Source organism: Salvelinus fontinalis, chromosome 18 (assembly GCF_029448725.1).
Source record: "Salvelinus fontinalis isolate EN_2023a chromosome 18, ASM2944872v1, whole genome shotgun sequence".
NCBI classification, from domain to species: Eukaryota; Metazoa; Chordata; class Actinopteri; order Salmoniformes; family Salmonidae; genus Salvelinus; species Salvelinus fontinalis.
Genome location: NC_074682.1, coordinates 36,877,884 through 36,892,766, shown reverse-complemented (window position 1 = coordinate 36,892,766; position 14,883 = coordinate 36,877,884). Strand labels below are relative to the sequence as shown.

The 14,883-nt window shown below is 43.0% G+C and overlaps 1 protein-coding gene across 2 annotated transcripts in view; it reads left to right on the top strand.

Moving 5' to 3' along the window:
• The window catches only part of LOC129815440 (uncharacterized), an 84,395-nt gene that overhangs the window by 3,407 nt on the left and 66,105 nt on the right, over positions 1–14,883 (top strand). For both annotated transcript variants that reach the window (XM_055869277.1, XM_055869276.1), the window contains exons 3-13: positions 1,180–1,314; positions 1,553–1,626; positions 1,790–1,862; positions 2,163–2,252; positions 2,452–2,507; positions 2,759–2,879; positions 7,961–8,137; positions 8,462–8,544; positions 8,818–8,866; positions 9,020–9,109; positions 9,311–9,412. In XM_055869277.1, coding sequence (XP_055725252.1) covers positions 1,180–1,314; positions 1,553–1,626; positions 1,790–1,862; positions 2,163–2,252; positions 2,452–2,507; positions 2,759–2,879; positions 7,961–8,137; positions 8,462–8,544; positions 8,818–8,866; positions 9,020–9,109; positions 9,311–9,412 — 1,050 coding nt within the window. The remainder of the gene's footprint in view (positions 1–1,179; positions 1,315–1,552; positions 1,627–1,789; positions 1,863–2,162; positions 2,253–2,451; positions 2,508–2,758; positions 2,880–7,960; positions 8,138–8,461; positions 8,545–8,817; positions 8,867–9,019; positions 9,110–9,310; positions 9,413–14,883) is intronic.

Here is a 14,883-nt window from a genome sequence, read left to right as displayed (position 1 = left end):
AACGTTGAGTTTATATTTTTGTACAAGTATATATTTCAAAACTTTAGTAACGAAATAGATCAGTTGGTGTAGCACTTGCGAGGCACAGCTGGGCATAAATTAAAATAATATACAAATAGTTCGCTTTTTTATTTGACTGGATTGATGGTACCTGCATCTGATGGTCATGGTGCTTTCAAGACAACTGGGAAATGGGGGCGGGGGGGGGGGGGGGGGGGGGGGGGGGGGGTCAAACCATGACGTCAGCGTCAAAGTCGATGCCAGAGTTTCTGACTTGGAATTCAGAGTTGGATAACTGTTAAACTATTTTTCCCAGCCGGATCTCGTTTTTTTCAGTTCCCAGTTGTTTTCAATGCCATGAAGTTTGTTCAACATTTTCAAATTAGTTTGAAATGTTCAACATTCCAAAATAAAATGTCTCAAGACGTAGAACTATTTTACATTACTGTCTTGAGACATGTCTTGAAGACACACATAAAATGTCTCAAGACATAATTCAGTGTCTTGTGAGACAGGCTGTGTCTCAAGACGTCTTCAAAATGTGTCAGGTGGGTGGATTATCTTGGCAAAGGAGAAATGCTTACTAACAGGAATATAAACAAATTTGTGCACAACATTTGAGAGAAAAAAGCTTTTTAAGTATATGGAAAATTGCTGGTATCTTTTATTTCAGCTCAAGGAACCAACACTTTACATGTTGCGTTTATGTTTATGTTCAGTGTATCTACTCACTGTCCACCAGGGAAGGAGTCTTGTGCTGCTTTTAGACAAACATGACACCCCCCTTAGAATCTTACAGAGATTGAATGGGTTTCTATTGGAACCATATTATAAACAGTGGAGGCGGAACAAAAACATCTACAGCTATGGGTGGCCCAGAATCCTGAATATGTGTATCTATGCCTATGCCATCATGGAAAAGACAGATGTCTGCATTGCAGACTGAAACATGCATGTTGCCCTAGTTCTTATTTACAGATTGTGTACGAGTATCCCTTTGAGATAGTTGTGCTTGTTCTTAAAATGTTAACTCCTAAGTAGCAGGTGGTAGAACAAGTCTATCTGTGTTTCCCTCAGAATGTTGTAATAACCTGATTTAGTATTGCTGAAAAGCAATTGCTTGGTGTGCATTACACAAACTATGACCATCATCCCTGCTCTCCCTGTCCCCCACCTCAGATTCTGCAGCAGGTGTGGCCGTTTGTGGGTCAGTATCTGGAAAAGTTGCTGGTGGAGACCATCGCTCCCTCCATCCGTTCCTCCAGCACTCACCTCCAGACCCTCACCTTCACCAAGGTGGACTTTGGGGACAAGGTAACTTCTAAGATATCATTTCACCATTAAACACACTGCTTACAGGTCTCATCATATGGATACACAGTGACACTGTTTAAACACTGCACAATCTCTTATTTCACTCTCACTGAAGTGAACATGAGACTTCAGACATATTGGTCAAGGACCTTTTATCATTTGAAAATTATAATTTGACGAGGGTTATGTTTGGTGTATATTATGTTCTGTATGTAACTATGCTGTGTGTGTGTTGTAGGCCATGAAGGTGGTGGGTGTGAGAGCACACACAGAGAATGCGAGGGGACAAGTCCTGCTGGACGTGTACATCAGGTGACCTTCAACCCTTCCATGTTTGACTTTCCTCCAGGCCTCAAAAGCACCATTCACTCTCTCTTCAAAATGAGACCTACTGGGTATTGAAGATCATATCCGTTATACAAGGACCCATTATTGATTGCAATGTGTTACAGTATCCTTCTCTTTTACCATGCAGCTATGTTGGAAACGTTGAGATTAATGTGGAGGTGAAGAGGTATTTCTGCAAAGCAGGAGTCAAGGGAATACAGGTATGTTTTATCTTCTCTAGTCTATGATACGGCTGTGGGATATTATCGAAAATAGGGAGAGAAAGAATGAATTGACAAAAAAAATAAGAAAGGGCGAGGCATGAAGGGATGTTGTTCCCACTTTACAGTAAGGTACCCGTAAGACTAATTAACAGGGTTTTAGTCATTTACAAATGCATCTTTGTTTTTTATATATGAACAAATAATTCACAGTCTATAAAGTACATATAAACCAATTATAAACCATTTATTATTGCCATTAATTTTATATTGATGTATCCATATTCCTGCCTCTTTCAGCTGCATGGGATGATGAGGGTGATTCTAGAGCCTCTGATTGGAGATGTCCCCATCGTGGGCGCGGTCACCATGTTCTTCATCCGAAGGCCGGTGGGTACCTGGGACCGTCCCTCTCTTTCCTCCACACCTACCACAAGTCTGTCCATCTCTCCCTTCCTATCCCCTTTCCCCCCAACACCACTATCGTCCACTCCCGGTTACTTGTCCATGCCTCCATTTGTTTCTCTTTGTATTGAATGTCCTGAACCCCAACATTTGGTCCTGTTTTTCCCTCATCCCTGTCCTGCAGAAACTGGACATCAACTGGACTGGATTGACCAACTTACTGGACATCCCTGGACTGAAGTGAGTGAGGTTGACTCTGTCTGTTGTTAGTGTTCTGTAATTGGAGTCACTATGTAATGTGATGATAATTCACATAACACTGTAACACAAAACTATACTTCACTACACCACATGATACCATCAACACTGTGCTATGACGTGATATGCCACCTGACAAGGCTGTATAATGCTGTACTACTGTATTTACTGTATGTGTACTTCCGTATCTACTGTATATATGAAGTAGTGTGCTCCCTCTCTGTGTTTCTCAGCGTCATGTCTGACACTATGATAATGGACGCCATCTCCTCCTTCCTGGTTCTTCCCAACCGTCTGACTGTTCCCCTGGTAGCAGACCTGCACGTTGCCCAGCTACGCTCTCCTCTGCCCAGGGTGAGACCACACACTCCACAAACACTCTCCACAAACTTGTTACGAATGACGGAGTCATCCATGATTCACCAAACTATATTTTCAAAAAGGAAGAAAAATACTTTAAGCATGTTTTAATTTCAGTCTCCTCCATTTCCACTAATTGAAGTTAATTGTATGTTATTTTCTTATTTAATAGTGTAAAATGAACAGTTTTACAGAAAGACTAATGTATAAGGGCACAGGGCAAGACCCAGATGCAGACACGGGAGGCAGATGGTTCGAGTCCCTGATATTTATTAGTATCCATGGGGCAGGCAAGAGAATGGTTGTGGACAAGCAAAAGATCATAACAAGGTCAGAGTCCAGGAGGTACAGAGTGGCAGACAGGCAGGTTCAAAGTCAAGGCAGGCTTGGGTCAAAACTGGGAGGACTAGCAAAAAACTGAGAAAAGGACAAAGCAGGCGCACGGAGTAACACGCTGGTTGACTTGACAAAATAAGACGAACTGGCACAGACAGACAGAAAACACAGGTATAAATACCCAGGGGATAATGTGGAAGATGTGTGACACCTGGAGGGGGTAGAGACAAGCACAAGGACAGGTGAAACAGATCAGGGTGTGACATAATGTGAAGGCCAAATTACAAAGGAGGAACTTCTTGATGCAATTAAAGCCTTAAACTCCAGGGCTGGATGGCATACCAGTTGAGGTATATCAGACCTTTTTTGATATACTCAGAGGTTCGTTATTAGCATGTTTTAAACACTCTTATAAAAATGTTTGATCATCAGATGCTCAGCAAGAAGATCTGATTTCACTATTATTGAAACAGGACCCAGGTGGAAAATATAAAGATCCAGTCCGCCTAAGAAACTGGAGTCCCCTTACACTTCAGTGTTGTGATGCAAAAATGATAGTAAAATGCAAAGCGCATTGAATAAAAATTGTATTTTTCGGATATTATTCATCCTAATCAGACAGGTTTTTTACACTGACGATACATTGGAGATAATGTAAGACAAGTACTGGAAACAAACTATGAAAAATCGTGGAAACCGGGCCTGGTTATTCATAGCTGATTTTTAAAAAGCTTTTAATAAAGTACGACTAGAATGTATATATAAATGTCTTGACTATTTTCATTTTGGAGAATCACTTATACAGTGGTATAGTAAACCCAGGTGTAAAATAGCAAATAATGGCTACTCAGAAAGTATTAAACTGTCAAGAGAAGTAAAGCAAGGTTGTTCACTATCGGCATATCCTCTGACTTCCGGCACCGACAGAGATGGCCACCTCGCTTTGCGTTCCTAGGAAACTATGCAGTATTTAGTTATGTGTTATTTCTTACAATGTTACCCCAGAAAATTGTAGGTTTTATTACATACAGTCGGGAGGAACTATTGGATATAAGAGCAACGTCAACTCACCATCATTACGACCAGGAATACGACTTTCCCGAAGCGGATTCTCTGTTTGGCCTACCACCCAGGACAATGGATCGGATCCCATCCGGCAACCCAAAACAACGGCGCCGTAGAAGGGGCAGACGGAGCGGTCTTCTGGTCAGGCTCCGGAGACGGGCACATCGCACACCGCTCCCGAGTATACTACTCGCCAATGTCCAGTCTCTTGACAACAAGGTTGATGAAATCCGAGCAAGGGTAGCATTCCAGAGAGACATCAGAGACTGTAACGTTCTTTGTTTCACGGAAACATGGCTCACTCGAGACAAGCTATCTGAGTCGGTACAGCCACCTGGTTACTTCACGCATCACGCCGACATAAACAAGCATCTCTGGTAAGAAGAAGGGCGGGGGTGTATGCCTTATGATTAACGAGACATGGTGTGATCATAACAACATACAGGAACTCAAGTCCTTTTGTTCACCTGACTTAGAATTCCTCACAATCAAATGCCGACCGCATTATCTACCAAGAGAATTCTCTTCGATCATAATCACAGTCGTGTATATTCCCCCCCAAGCAGACACATCGACGGCCCTGAAAGAACTTTATTAAACTCTATGTAAACTGGAAACCACATATCCTGAGGCTGCATCTATTGTAGCTGAGGGTTTTAACAAGGCTAATCTGAAAACAAGGCTCCCCAAATTCTGTCAGCATATCGATTGTGCTACCAGGGCTGGCAAAACCCTAGACCACTGTTATTCTAACTTCCACGACGCATATAAGGCCCTCCCCCGCCCTCCCTTCGGAAAGCTGACCACGACTCCATTTTGTTGCTCCCAGCCTATAGACAGCAACTAAAACAGGAAGCACCCGCGCTCAGGTCTGTTCAACGCTGGTCTGACCAATCGGATTCCACGCTTCAAGATGGCTTCGATCACGTGGACTGGGATATGTTCCGCATTGCGGCGAACAATAACATTGACGAATACGCTGATTCGGTGAGCGAGTTTATTAGCAAGTGCATTGGTGATGTTGTACCCAAAGCGTCTATTAAAACATTCCCCAACCAGAAACCGTGGATTGATGGCAGCATTCGCGCAAAACTGAAAGCTGCTTTTAATCAGGGCAAGGTGACCGGAAACATGACCGAATACAAACAGTGTAGCTATTCCCTCCGCAAGGCAATCAAACAAGCTAAGCGTCAGTATAGAGACAAATTGGAGTCGCAATTCAACGGCTCAGACACGAGAGGTATGTGGCAGGGTCTACAGTCAATCACGGACTACAAAAGAAAAACCAGCCCCGTTGCGGACCACGATGCCTTGCTCCCAGACAGACTAAACAACTTTTTTGCTCGCTTTGAGGACAATACAGTGCCACTGACTTGGCCCGCTACCAAAACCTGCGGGCTCTCCTTCACTGTAGCCAACGTGAGTAAAACATTTAAATATGTTAACCCTCGCAAGGCTGCAGGCCCAGACGGCATCCCCGGCCTCGTCCTCAGAGCATGCGCAGACCAGCTGGCTGGTGTGTTTACAGACATATTCAATCAATCCTTATCCCAGTCTGCTGTTCCCACATGCTTCAAGAGGGCCACCATTGTTCCTGTTCCCAAGAAAGCTAAGGTAACTGAGCTAAATGACTACCGCCCTGTAGCACTCACTTCCGTCATCATGAAGTGCTTTGAGAGACTAGTCAAGGACCAAGGATCACCTCCACCCTACCTGACACCCTAGACCCACTCCAATTTGCTTACCGATCCAATAGGTCCACAGACGACGCAATCGCAACCGTAAAAATCGTAAACTCGTAATTAAGCTTGAGACCCTGGGTCTCGACCCCTCCCTGTGCAACTGGGTCCTGGACTTCCTGACGGGCCTCCCCCAGGTGGTGAGGGTAGGTAACAACATCTCCACCCTGCTGATCCTCAACACTGGGTCCCCACAAGGGTGCGTTCTCAGCCCTCTCCTGTACTCCCTGTTCACCCACGACTGCGTGGCCATGCACGCCTCCAATTCAATCAGAGACGGCCTACAGGGAGGAGGTGAGGGCCCTCGGAGTGTGGTGTCAGGAAAATAACCTCACACTCAATGTCAACAAAACAAAGGAGATGATCGTGGACTTCAGGAAACAGCAGAGGGAGCAGCCTCCCATCTACATTGACGGGACAGTAGTGGAGAGGGTGGAAAGTTTTAAGTTCCTCGGCATACACATCACGGACAAACTGAAATGGTCAGTTTGTCCGAAGCAGCACCTCTTCAACCTCAAGAGGCTGAAGAAATTTTGCTTGTCACCAAAAACACTCACAAACTTTTACAGATGCACAATCGAGAGCATCCTGTCGGGCTGTATCACCGCCTGGTACGGCAACTGCTCCACCCATAACCGTAAGGCTCTCCAGAGGGTAGTGAGGTCTGCACAACGCATCACCGGGTGCAAACTACCTGCCCTCCAGGACACCTACACCACCCGATGTCACAGGAAGGCCAAAAAGATCATCAAGGACAACAACCACCCGAGCCACTGCCTGTTCACCCCACTATCATCCAGAAGGCGAGGTCAGTACAGGTGCATCAAAGCGGCGACCGAGAGACTGAAAAACAGTTTCTATCTCAAGGCCATCAGACTGTTAAACAGCCATCACTAACATTGAGTGGCTGCTGCCAACATACTGACTCAACTCTAGCCACTTTAATAATGGAAAAATGTATGTAATCAATTTATCACTAGCCACTTTAAGCAATGCCGCTTTATATAATGTTTACATACCCTACATTACTCATCTCATATGTATATACTGTACTCTATACCATCTGCTGCATCTTGCCATCTTGATGTAATGTATCACTCGCTACTTTAAACAATGCCACTTTATATAATGTTTTCATACCCTACATTTCTCAACTCATATGTATATACTGTACTCTATACCATCTACTGCATCTTGCCTATGCTGTTTGGGCATCACTCATTCATATATTTTTATGTACATATTCTTGTTCATTCCTTTACACTTGTGTGTATAAGGTAGTAGTTGTGGAATTGTTAGGTTAGATTACTTGTTGGTTATTACTGCATTGTCGGAACTAGAAGCACAAGCATTTCGCCACACTCGCATTAACATCTGCTAACCATGTGTATGTGACAAATAAATTTGATTTGATTTTTATTTATTGTGGCCATCGAAATTTTAGCTATTAAAATCAGATCCATCAATAATATCAAGGGGCTAGAAATCCAAGGCTTAAAAACAAAGGTATCGTTGTATGCCGACATATGGTGCAATGATGCAAACAATTACTTTGATAGAACCCACAATCTACAGTATCTGCAATATTAAAGCTGATCTACCCCTAGAAATATATCTATATTTTTTAAACACTCTCCACAAACACTCTCCTTAAACACACTCCTTAAACACACACATTTACTCAGACCACAGACTCTATGTATCTTATCTGAGCGTACTGCCAACCTCCTTGATAAATGAACTCTGACCCAGAGTTATACAGACATTACACATAATAGAGCTTATACCAGTATCAATCCTCTCACTGTCTTCCTCTGCCTCCCTCCCTCCCCATGAAATGCTCCATTGTTCCCTCTCTCTCTGAATCCCCTCTTTCCCCCTCTCTTTCTCTCTCTACTCCTCTCTCTCTCTCTCTCTCTGTCTCCCCCCTCTCAGGGTGTGGTACGTATCCACCTCTTGGAGGCTGATGACCTGCCAGCTAAGGACAACTACATGAAGGGTGTGATAGCGGGTTTGTCTGACCCGTATGCTCTGTGTAGGGTGGGGCCTCAGACTTTCACCTCCCACGTTGTGGACAACACTGTCTGTCCCAAGTGGGGAGAGATGTATGAGGTGAGGGGGCCAGGAGCCGGAGGATTGTAAAATCACTTATTCCTCTTTCATTGAATGTCATTGCCACATATTAGTGTTGCATTTACTGTTGGAAAATAGCATGTCTTGATTTCCATACCTTTATTTAGGAAGATAATGCATTACTTGGTAGAGAATGCATTGGTCCGGTAACGGAGTTGGGATTCCCATATATGTGTGTGTGTCTATTAAGGGAAATCCACTGCCAACTGAGTAATCATATACAGTACACAGCCACATTGTCTCCTCATTCATGTCCTGTGTTTGGTCCTCATGGTGTTGTGTATGTTCATGTGTGTGTGTCAGGTCATAGTCCATGAAGTACCAGGTCAGGAGCTGGAGGTGGAGGTTTATGACAAAGACCCAGACAAGGATGACTTTCTGGGGAGGTAGCTACATCTCTGCCTGCCTGCCTGCCCATGGGTTTCTTTGTGCTGCACTGCCACTTTTTTACTGACTCCTGACCTTTCACCTCTCATAGTCCTGCCACTGAGTCAAAAGGAGAAGGATATAAAGTCTCCTAGTGTTTTAAATGTAGTGTTATCCTCTTGTTCTTAAATATTACGGGTTCTCCTTTCCTTGTTTTTCTCCATCGTCTTGATTTCTCTCTGTTTTTGTTTATTTCTCTATTTGTCTCTCTCCCTCTTTCCATTTTTCTCTAGAACCAAGATAGATTTGGGTATCGTCAAGAAGTCCAAAGTTGTTGATGAAGTGAGTTATTTGTATTATTGAATGTCTGATAAAGTTCAACATTTAACAAGATAACAATTTAACAAGATGACTCACAACCCATTTAGAAGTAATGTCTATGCTTCCCCCATTACATTATCATCACAATCTGTATATTTATGCTTTGTTTCTCAGTGGTTCACCCTGAAAGAAACCAAGTCAGGACGTGTCCATTTCAGACTGGAGTGGTTGGTCTTGTTGCCCAATACGGAGCGACTGGAACAGGTCTGCATCCATATCTTCCCTATCATAATATTCCTCCCGCAGTCAATGTGAAAGGAATATGATGCTCAGGCTGTCTTGTATGGTTAAACATTGTGGTGACTGTGTACACTGGCAGTGAGCCCGTAGTGAAGGAATGTGCAGAATGAACATTGCTTAGAGCTGAGTGCCTCTCCCCTTCTCTCCTCTCCACTCCTCCCCCAGGTTCTTCAGAGGAACGAGAGCATGACGGTGTCCAGTAAGACTTCGGACCCCCCCTCGGCAGCCATCTTGGCAGTGTATCTGGACAAGGCTGAAGCCCTTCCTGTGAGTCACCACACCTCATCAACCTTTCCCCCCTCCTCTCTCAGCCCCAAGCTGCTTCCTGTCTGTGGCTTTGCTAGGGTACAGCTGTAACTGTCGTTAGGGTTCTTGTTACAGAGTTGTTCCCTACCATCTGCCCTTGTTCACTTCCCATCACTGAGCTGAGATAATTGGATAGATGTAAGGAATATCTCCACCTAGCTTTCAGGTAGGCTAGGTGGAATTTCTGCCATGTTGCTTTCACGTATCCAGTCCTATTTGATCTGTTAAGGGGAGTGAATGGCAGGTGAGGGGAGAGAACAACAACCACAGTGGTGGTGTGTTCAGCTTTAGTTTTCCTGAAACTGTTTGCACACAGCTCTGTTGTTTCTTCTGTGCGTCAGGACGGCTTTGATTTCTGTACTGCTTTTCGGCGGTTGCCATGCAACATCTATGGCAGTAGTTACCAATCCTAGCTCTATAGCACTACAGAGTGTGCAGGCTTTTGTTACAAACCAAATGAAATCATATCAAACTTTATTTGCCACATGCGCCGAATACAACAAGTGTAGACTTTACTGTGAAATGCTTACTTACAAGCCCTTAACCAACAGTGCATTTCAAAAAGATGAAAATATTTACCAAGTAGGCTAAAATTAAAAGTAATAATAAAAAGTAACACAATAACGAGGCTATATACAGGGGGCACCAGTACCGAGTCAGTGTGCAAGGGTACACGCTAGTTGAAGTAATCTGTACATGTTGGTGGGGGCGAAGTGACTATGCATAGGTAACAAACAAACAGCGAGTAGCAGAAGTGTACAAAGGGGAGGGGTCAATGTAAATAGTCCGGTGGTGACTTTATGAATTATTCAGCAGTCTTTTGGATTGGGGGTGGAAGCTGTTGAGGAGCCTTTTGGTCCTAGACTTGGCCGTCCGGTACCGCTTGCCGTGCGGTAGCAGTGAAAACAATCTAACTTGGGTGACTGGAGTCTCTGACAATTTTATGGGCTTTCCTCTGACACCGCCTATTATATAGGTCCTGGATGGCAGGAAGCTTGGCCCCAGTGAGGTGCTGGGCCGTTCGCACTACCCTCTGTAGCGCCTTATGGTCAGATTCCGAGCAGTTGCCATACCAGGTGGTGATTCATCCGGTCAGGATGCTCTCAATGGTGCAGCTGTAGAATATTTTGAGGATCTGGGGGGAGCCATGCCAAATCTTTTCAGTCTCCTGAGGGGGAAAAGGTTTTGTCGTGCCCTCTTCACGGCTGTCTTGGTATGTTTGGACCATGATAGTTCGTTGGTGATGTGGACACCAAGGAACTTGAAACTCTCGACCCGCTCCACTACAATCCCGTCGATGTTAATGGGGGCCTATTCGGCCTGCCTTTCCCTGTAGTCCACGATCAGCTCCTTTGTCTTGCTCACATTGAGGGAGAGAGAGGTTGTTGTCAGGGCACCACACTGCCAGTTTTCTGACCTCCTCCCTATAGGCCGTCTCATCGTTGTCGGTGATCAGGCCTACCACTATTGTGTCGTCAGCAAACTTAATGATGGTGTTGGAGTCGTGTTTGGCCACGCAGTCGTGGGTGAACAGGGAATACAGGAGGGAACTAAGCACACACCCCTGAGTGGCCCCAGTGTTAATGATCAGCATGGCAGACTTGTTGTTGCCTACTCTTACCACCTGGGGGCGGCCCGTCAGGAAGTCCAGGAGCCAGTTTCAGAGGGAGGTGTTTAGTCCCAGGGTCCTTAGCTTAGTGATGAGCTTCGTGGGCACTATGGTGTTGAACACTGAGCTGTAGTCAATGAACAGCATCCTCACATAGGTGTTCCTTTTGTCCAGGTGAGAAATAACTACTCCTATTAACTACTCCTATAGAAATGGTAGTCTGTCAGGTACTCAGCAGGAAGGTCTGATATCTCTATTATTAAAACAAGACCCAGATAGCAAATATAAAGACCCAGTCTATCTAAAAAACTAGAGGCCCCTTACACTTCAATGTTGTGATGCGAAAATACTAGCAAAATGCATAGCACTCAGAATTAAAAGGGTTTTACCAGGTATTGTTCATCCTGATCAAACAGGTTTTTTACATGGACGATACATTGGAGATAATATACGACAACTACTAGAAATAATAGAACATCATGAAACATATAAGAAGCCAGGAATGGTATTTATAGCGGATTTTGAAAAGGCATTTGATAAAGTAAGGGTAAGGTTTTTTTTCAATTTCGGTAATTCTCTTATAAAATGGGTAAAAATAATGTATAGCAACCCCAGGTGTAAAATTGTAAATAACGGCTACTTCTCAGAGAGTTTTGAATTGTCAAGAGGAGTTAAAAAAGGGTGTCCGCTGTCACCATATCTATTCGTTATGGCCATCGAAATGCTAGCTATTAAAATCAGATCCAATAACAACATTAGAGGATTAGAAATCCAAGGCTTAAAAACAAAGGTGTCCATGTATGCCGATGACTCAAGTTTTATGTTAAGTCCGCAAGCTAGATCCCTGCAATGTCTCATTAAAGATCTAGATAACTTTTCTGTACTCTCTAGACTATTGGGTGGGTTGAGATGATTAAATATTAAAGCACTAAACCTTTCTCTAAAAGCTTCACTCATTCAAAAGTTTTACTTGAACCCTAAATGGTTCTCAAGTAGATTAATAAGAAAGCTCATCCATTGTTTAAAAATGGCCTTTTTGCCTTTGTGCAGATTGCCATGTCTCATTTTCGATTAATTGAAAATGATACTTTTTTCAAAGTATCTGTCTTTTTCAAACAAGCATTGCAGAGCTGGCTACAATTTCAATTTCATCCCCCTGAAAGATAGAACAAATATTACAACAGATATTATGGCTGAACTCAAATGTGCTGGTTGATAAAATACCTGTATTTATGGGAAAGATGTTTGAAAAGGGTATTTTGTTCTTAAGTTATATTGTAATGGTAGAGTTATGTCCTTCATGGAGTTATCAGAATTGTACAGGAAGGTCTGCTCAATCCAAGAGTACAACCAACTGATTACAGCATTGCCCCAAAAATGGACTAATTCATATTCATTATATAGATAGGCTCGTTTTATTTTGTCTGGTTTAGCGTCCCAGATAAAGCGAAATATTTTTTGCTCATATGATTTGAAAAACGAATCATCAGGAGTAGGCAGCGCCATAAGTAAATTAGTAAACTGAGATATGACTAAGGAGTTAATCAGGGCAATTTTTCCATAAATAGACAGGTATTTACCTCTCCATGGTTGCAGGATCTTGTCTATTTTTACAAGTTTTCTATTGAAATTCATTGTGGAGAGCTTATTTATATCTTTTGTGATATGAATACCGAGTATGTCTACCCCACCATCAGCCCATTTTATTGGTAAGCTGCAAGGTAATGTAAAAGTTGTATTTTTTGAGGATCCAATACGTAATATTGTACACTTATCATAATTAGGTTTTAGTGGAGGCAGGTGGTAGCGGGAGGAGGTAGGGAACTGGTCTGTCTGCCCAATATAAAGGATCAAAACGGTTGGAGGAATAAAAATAGCATAAATAGGAAAGTATACCAGTTTAATTTGAGGACCAGGATGTTGACAACTGTGCCATACAGATTGCAAAATAGTTGGGAAGAGATTTTTGATGTACCGATTCCATGGTACAGGGTGTATGAGTTGATATATAAAACAACGCAAGATTCAAGACTTTGTGCTTTTCAGATAAAATTATTATATAGAATTCTTGCCACCAACAAAATGTTGAATATTTGGGGTATAAAATCATCGAAGCTCTGCAGATTTTGTTGTGAGGATACAGAATCAATAGACCATTTATTTTGGTATTGCCCTCAGGTAGCCTGTTTCTGGTCTCAGATTCAGGAATGGCTGAAAATGCACAGCATTGATCTAAAATTGACCCTAGAAATAGTACTGTTAGGAGATTTGGAGAGACCGGGGCAGTCAATTACTAATATACTAATACTTTAAGTAAAAGTATTTATCTTCAACACGCAATCTTCAGATTCGATTAGATAGATTGAAATTGTACATTAAACATCATAGCATAGTTGAAAGATATGTGTTTCGTAGAAACACAAAGTGGGTGGCCAGCAGAAATAGATGGGATGGGCTGAGGGAAGCTGAGGGTTGGTTTGTGGAATTGGAGACAAGTGGGAGTGGAGTTGCTGTGTGAGAGAGAGAAGGATGATCAAAAGATAAAGGGGAAAAAAAGTCAAAATAAATCATTATGAAAGTACATTTGAATGACACTAAGTGGCAGTGTTTTTACAACTAATACCGGTTTGCCTGAGGCTGATGCCATGCAGGTGTTTGTACACATGCATATACACACACTCTCATTCAAATAAAAATAAACATATACAAGAACACACGCATACATGTAATAGTGCCAGATATGCACACAAACATATAAAGTAGGCATTTCTGTTATGATTTCAGTTGTCCTTGATGTCCTTTGTTTTAAATTTATTATTTTGTTAATTTTTTTTTGCATTGTTTGCTGTTTTCTTCTGTCTTTTCCTTTTTAAAATCTTTAGTTCATTCTCTTGGTTGTTGGTGCATTGGGGGGTTCTTGTGGGTGGGGAATGGAATTAATTGTATATATTTTTTATCATTCGGGGGGGGGGGGGGGCTGTGGGAGGGGTCTCGAATGGTTGAGGGACAGCTATTGGGAGATCTTGGAGGGTTCGGGTTTCACAAGATTGTGATCATGAAAAAGGAAACTATGACATATATTTTATATCACTATCATGCACACGCACCCTCACACATAAGGATGGTTCTGTTGCGGAAAGACTGATACATGTTGATAGTGTCTTGATGCTGTATTGTTTGTCCTTCATGTTATAATTCTTTAATGTTACACCTTCCTTGTGTTTTTTGTAATAAATAATAAAAAAAGACTCGCTCAGGGAGAGGTTGAAAATGTCAGTGAAGACACTTGACAGTTGGTCCATGCATGCTTTGAGTACACGTTCTGGTAATCCATCTGGCCCAGTGGCTTTGTGAATGTTGACCTGTTTAAAGGTTTTGTTCACATCGGCTACCGAGAGCGTTATCACACAGTCATCCAGAGTAGCTGGTGCTCTCGTGCATGCTTCAGTGTTGTTTGCCTCGAAGCGAGCATAAAAGGCATTTAGCTCGTCTTGTAGGCTCACGTCACTGGGCAGCTCGCTTCTGGGGTTCCCTTTGTAGTCCGTAATGGTTTTCAAGCCCTGCCACATCCGACGAGCGTCAGTGCCGGTGTAGTATGTTTCAATCTTAATCCTGTATTGACGCTTTGCTTGTTTGATGGTTCGTCTGAGGGCATAGCGGGATTTCTTACAAGCGTCCGGATTAGTCTCCCGCTCCTTGAAAGCGGCAGCTCTAGCCGATAGCTCGAAGCAGATGTTGCCTGTAATCCATGGCTTCTGGTTGGGATGTGTACGTACAGTCACTGTGGGGACGACGTCGTCGATGCACTTATTGATGAAGCCGA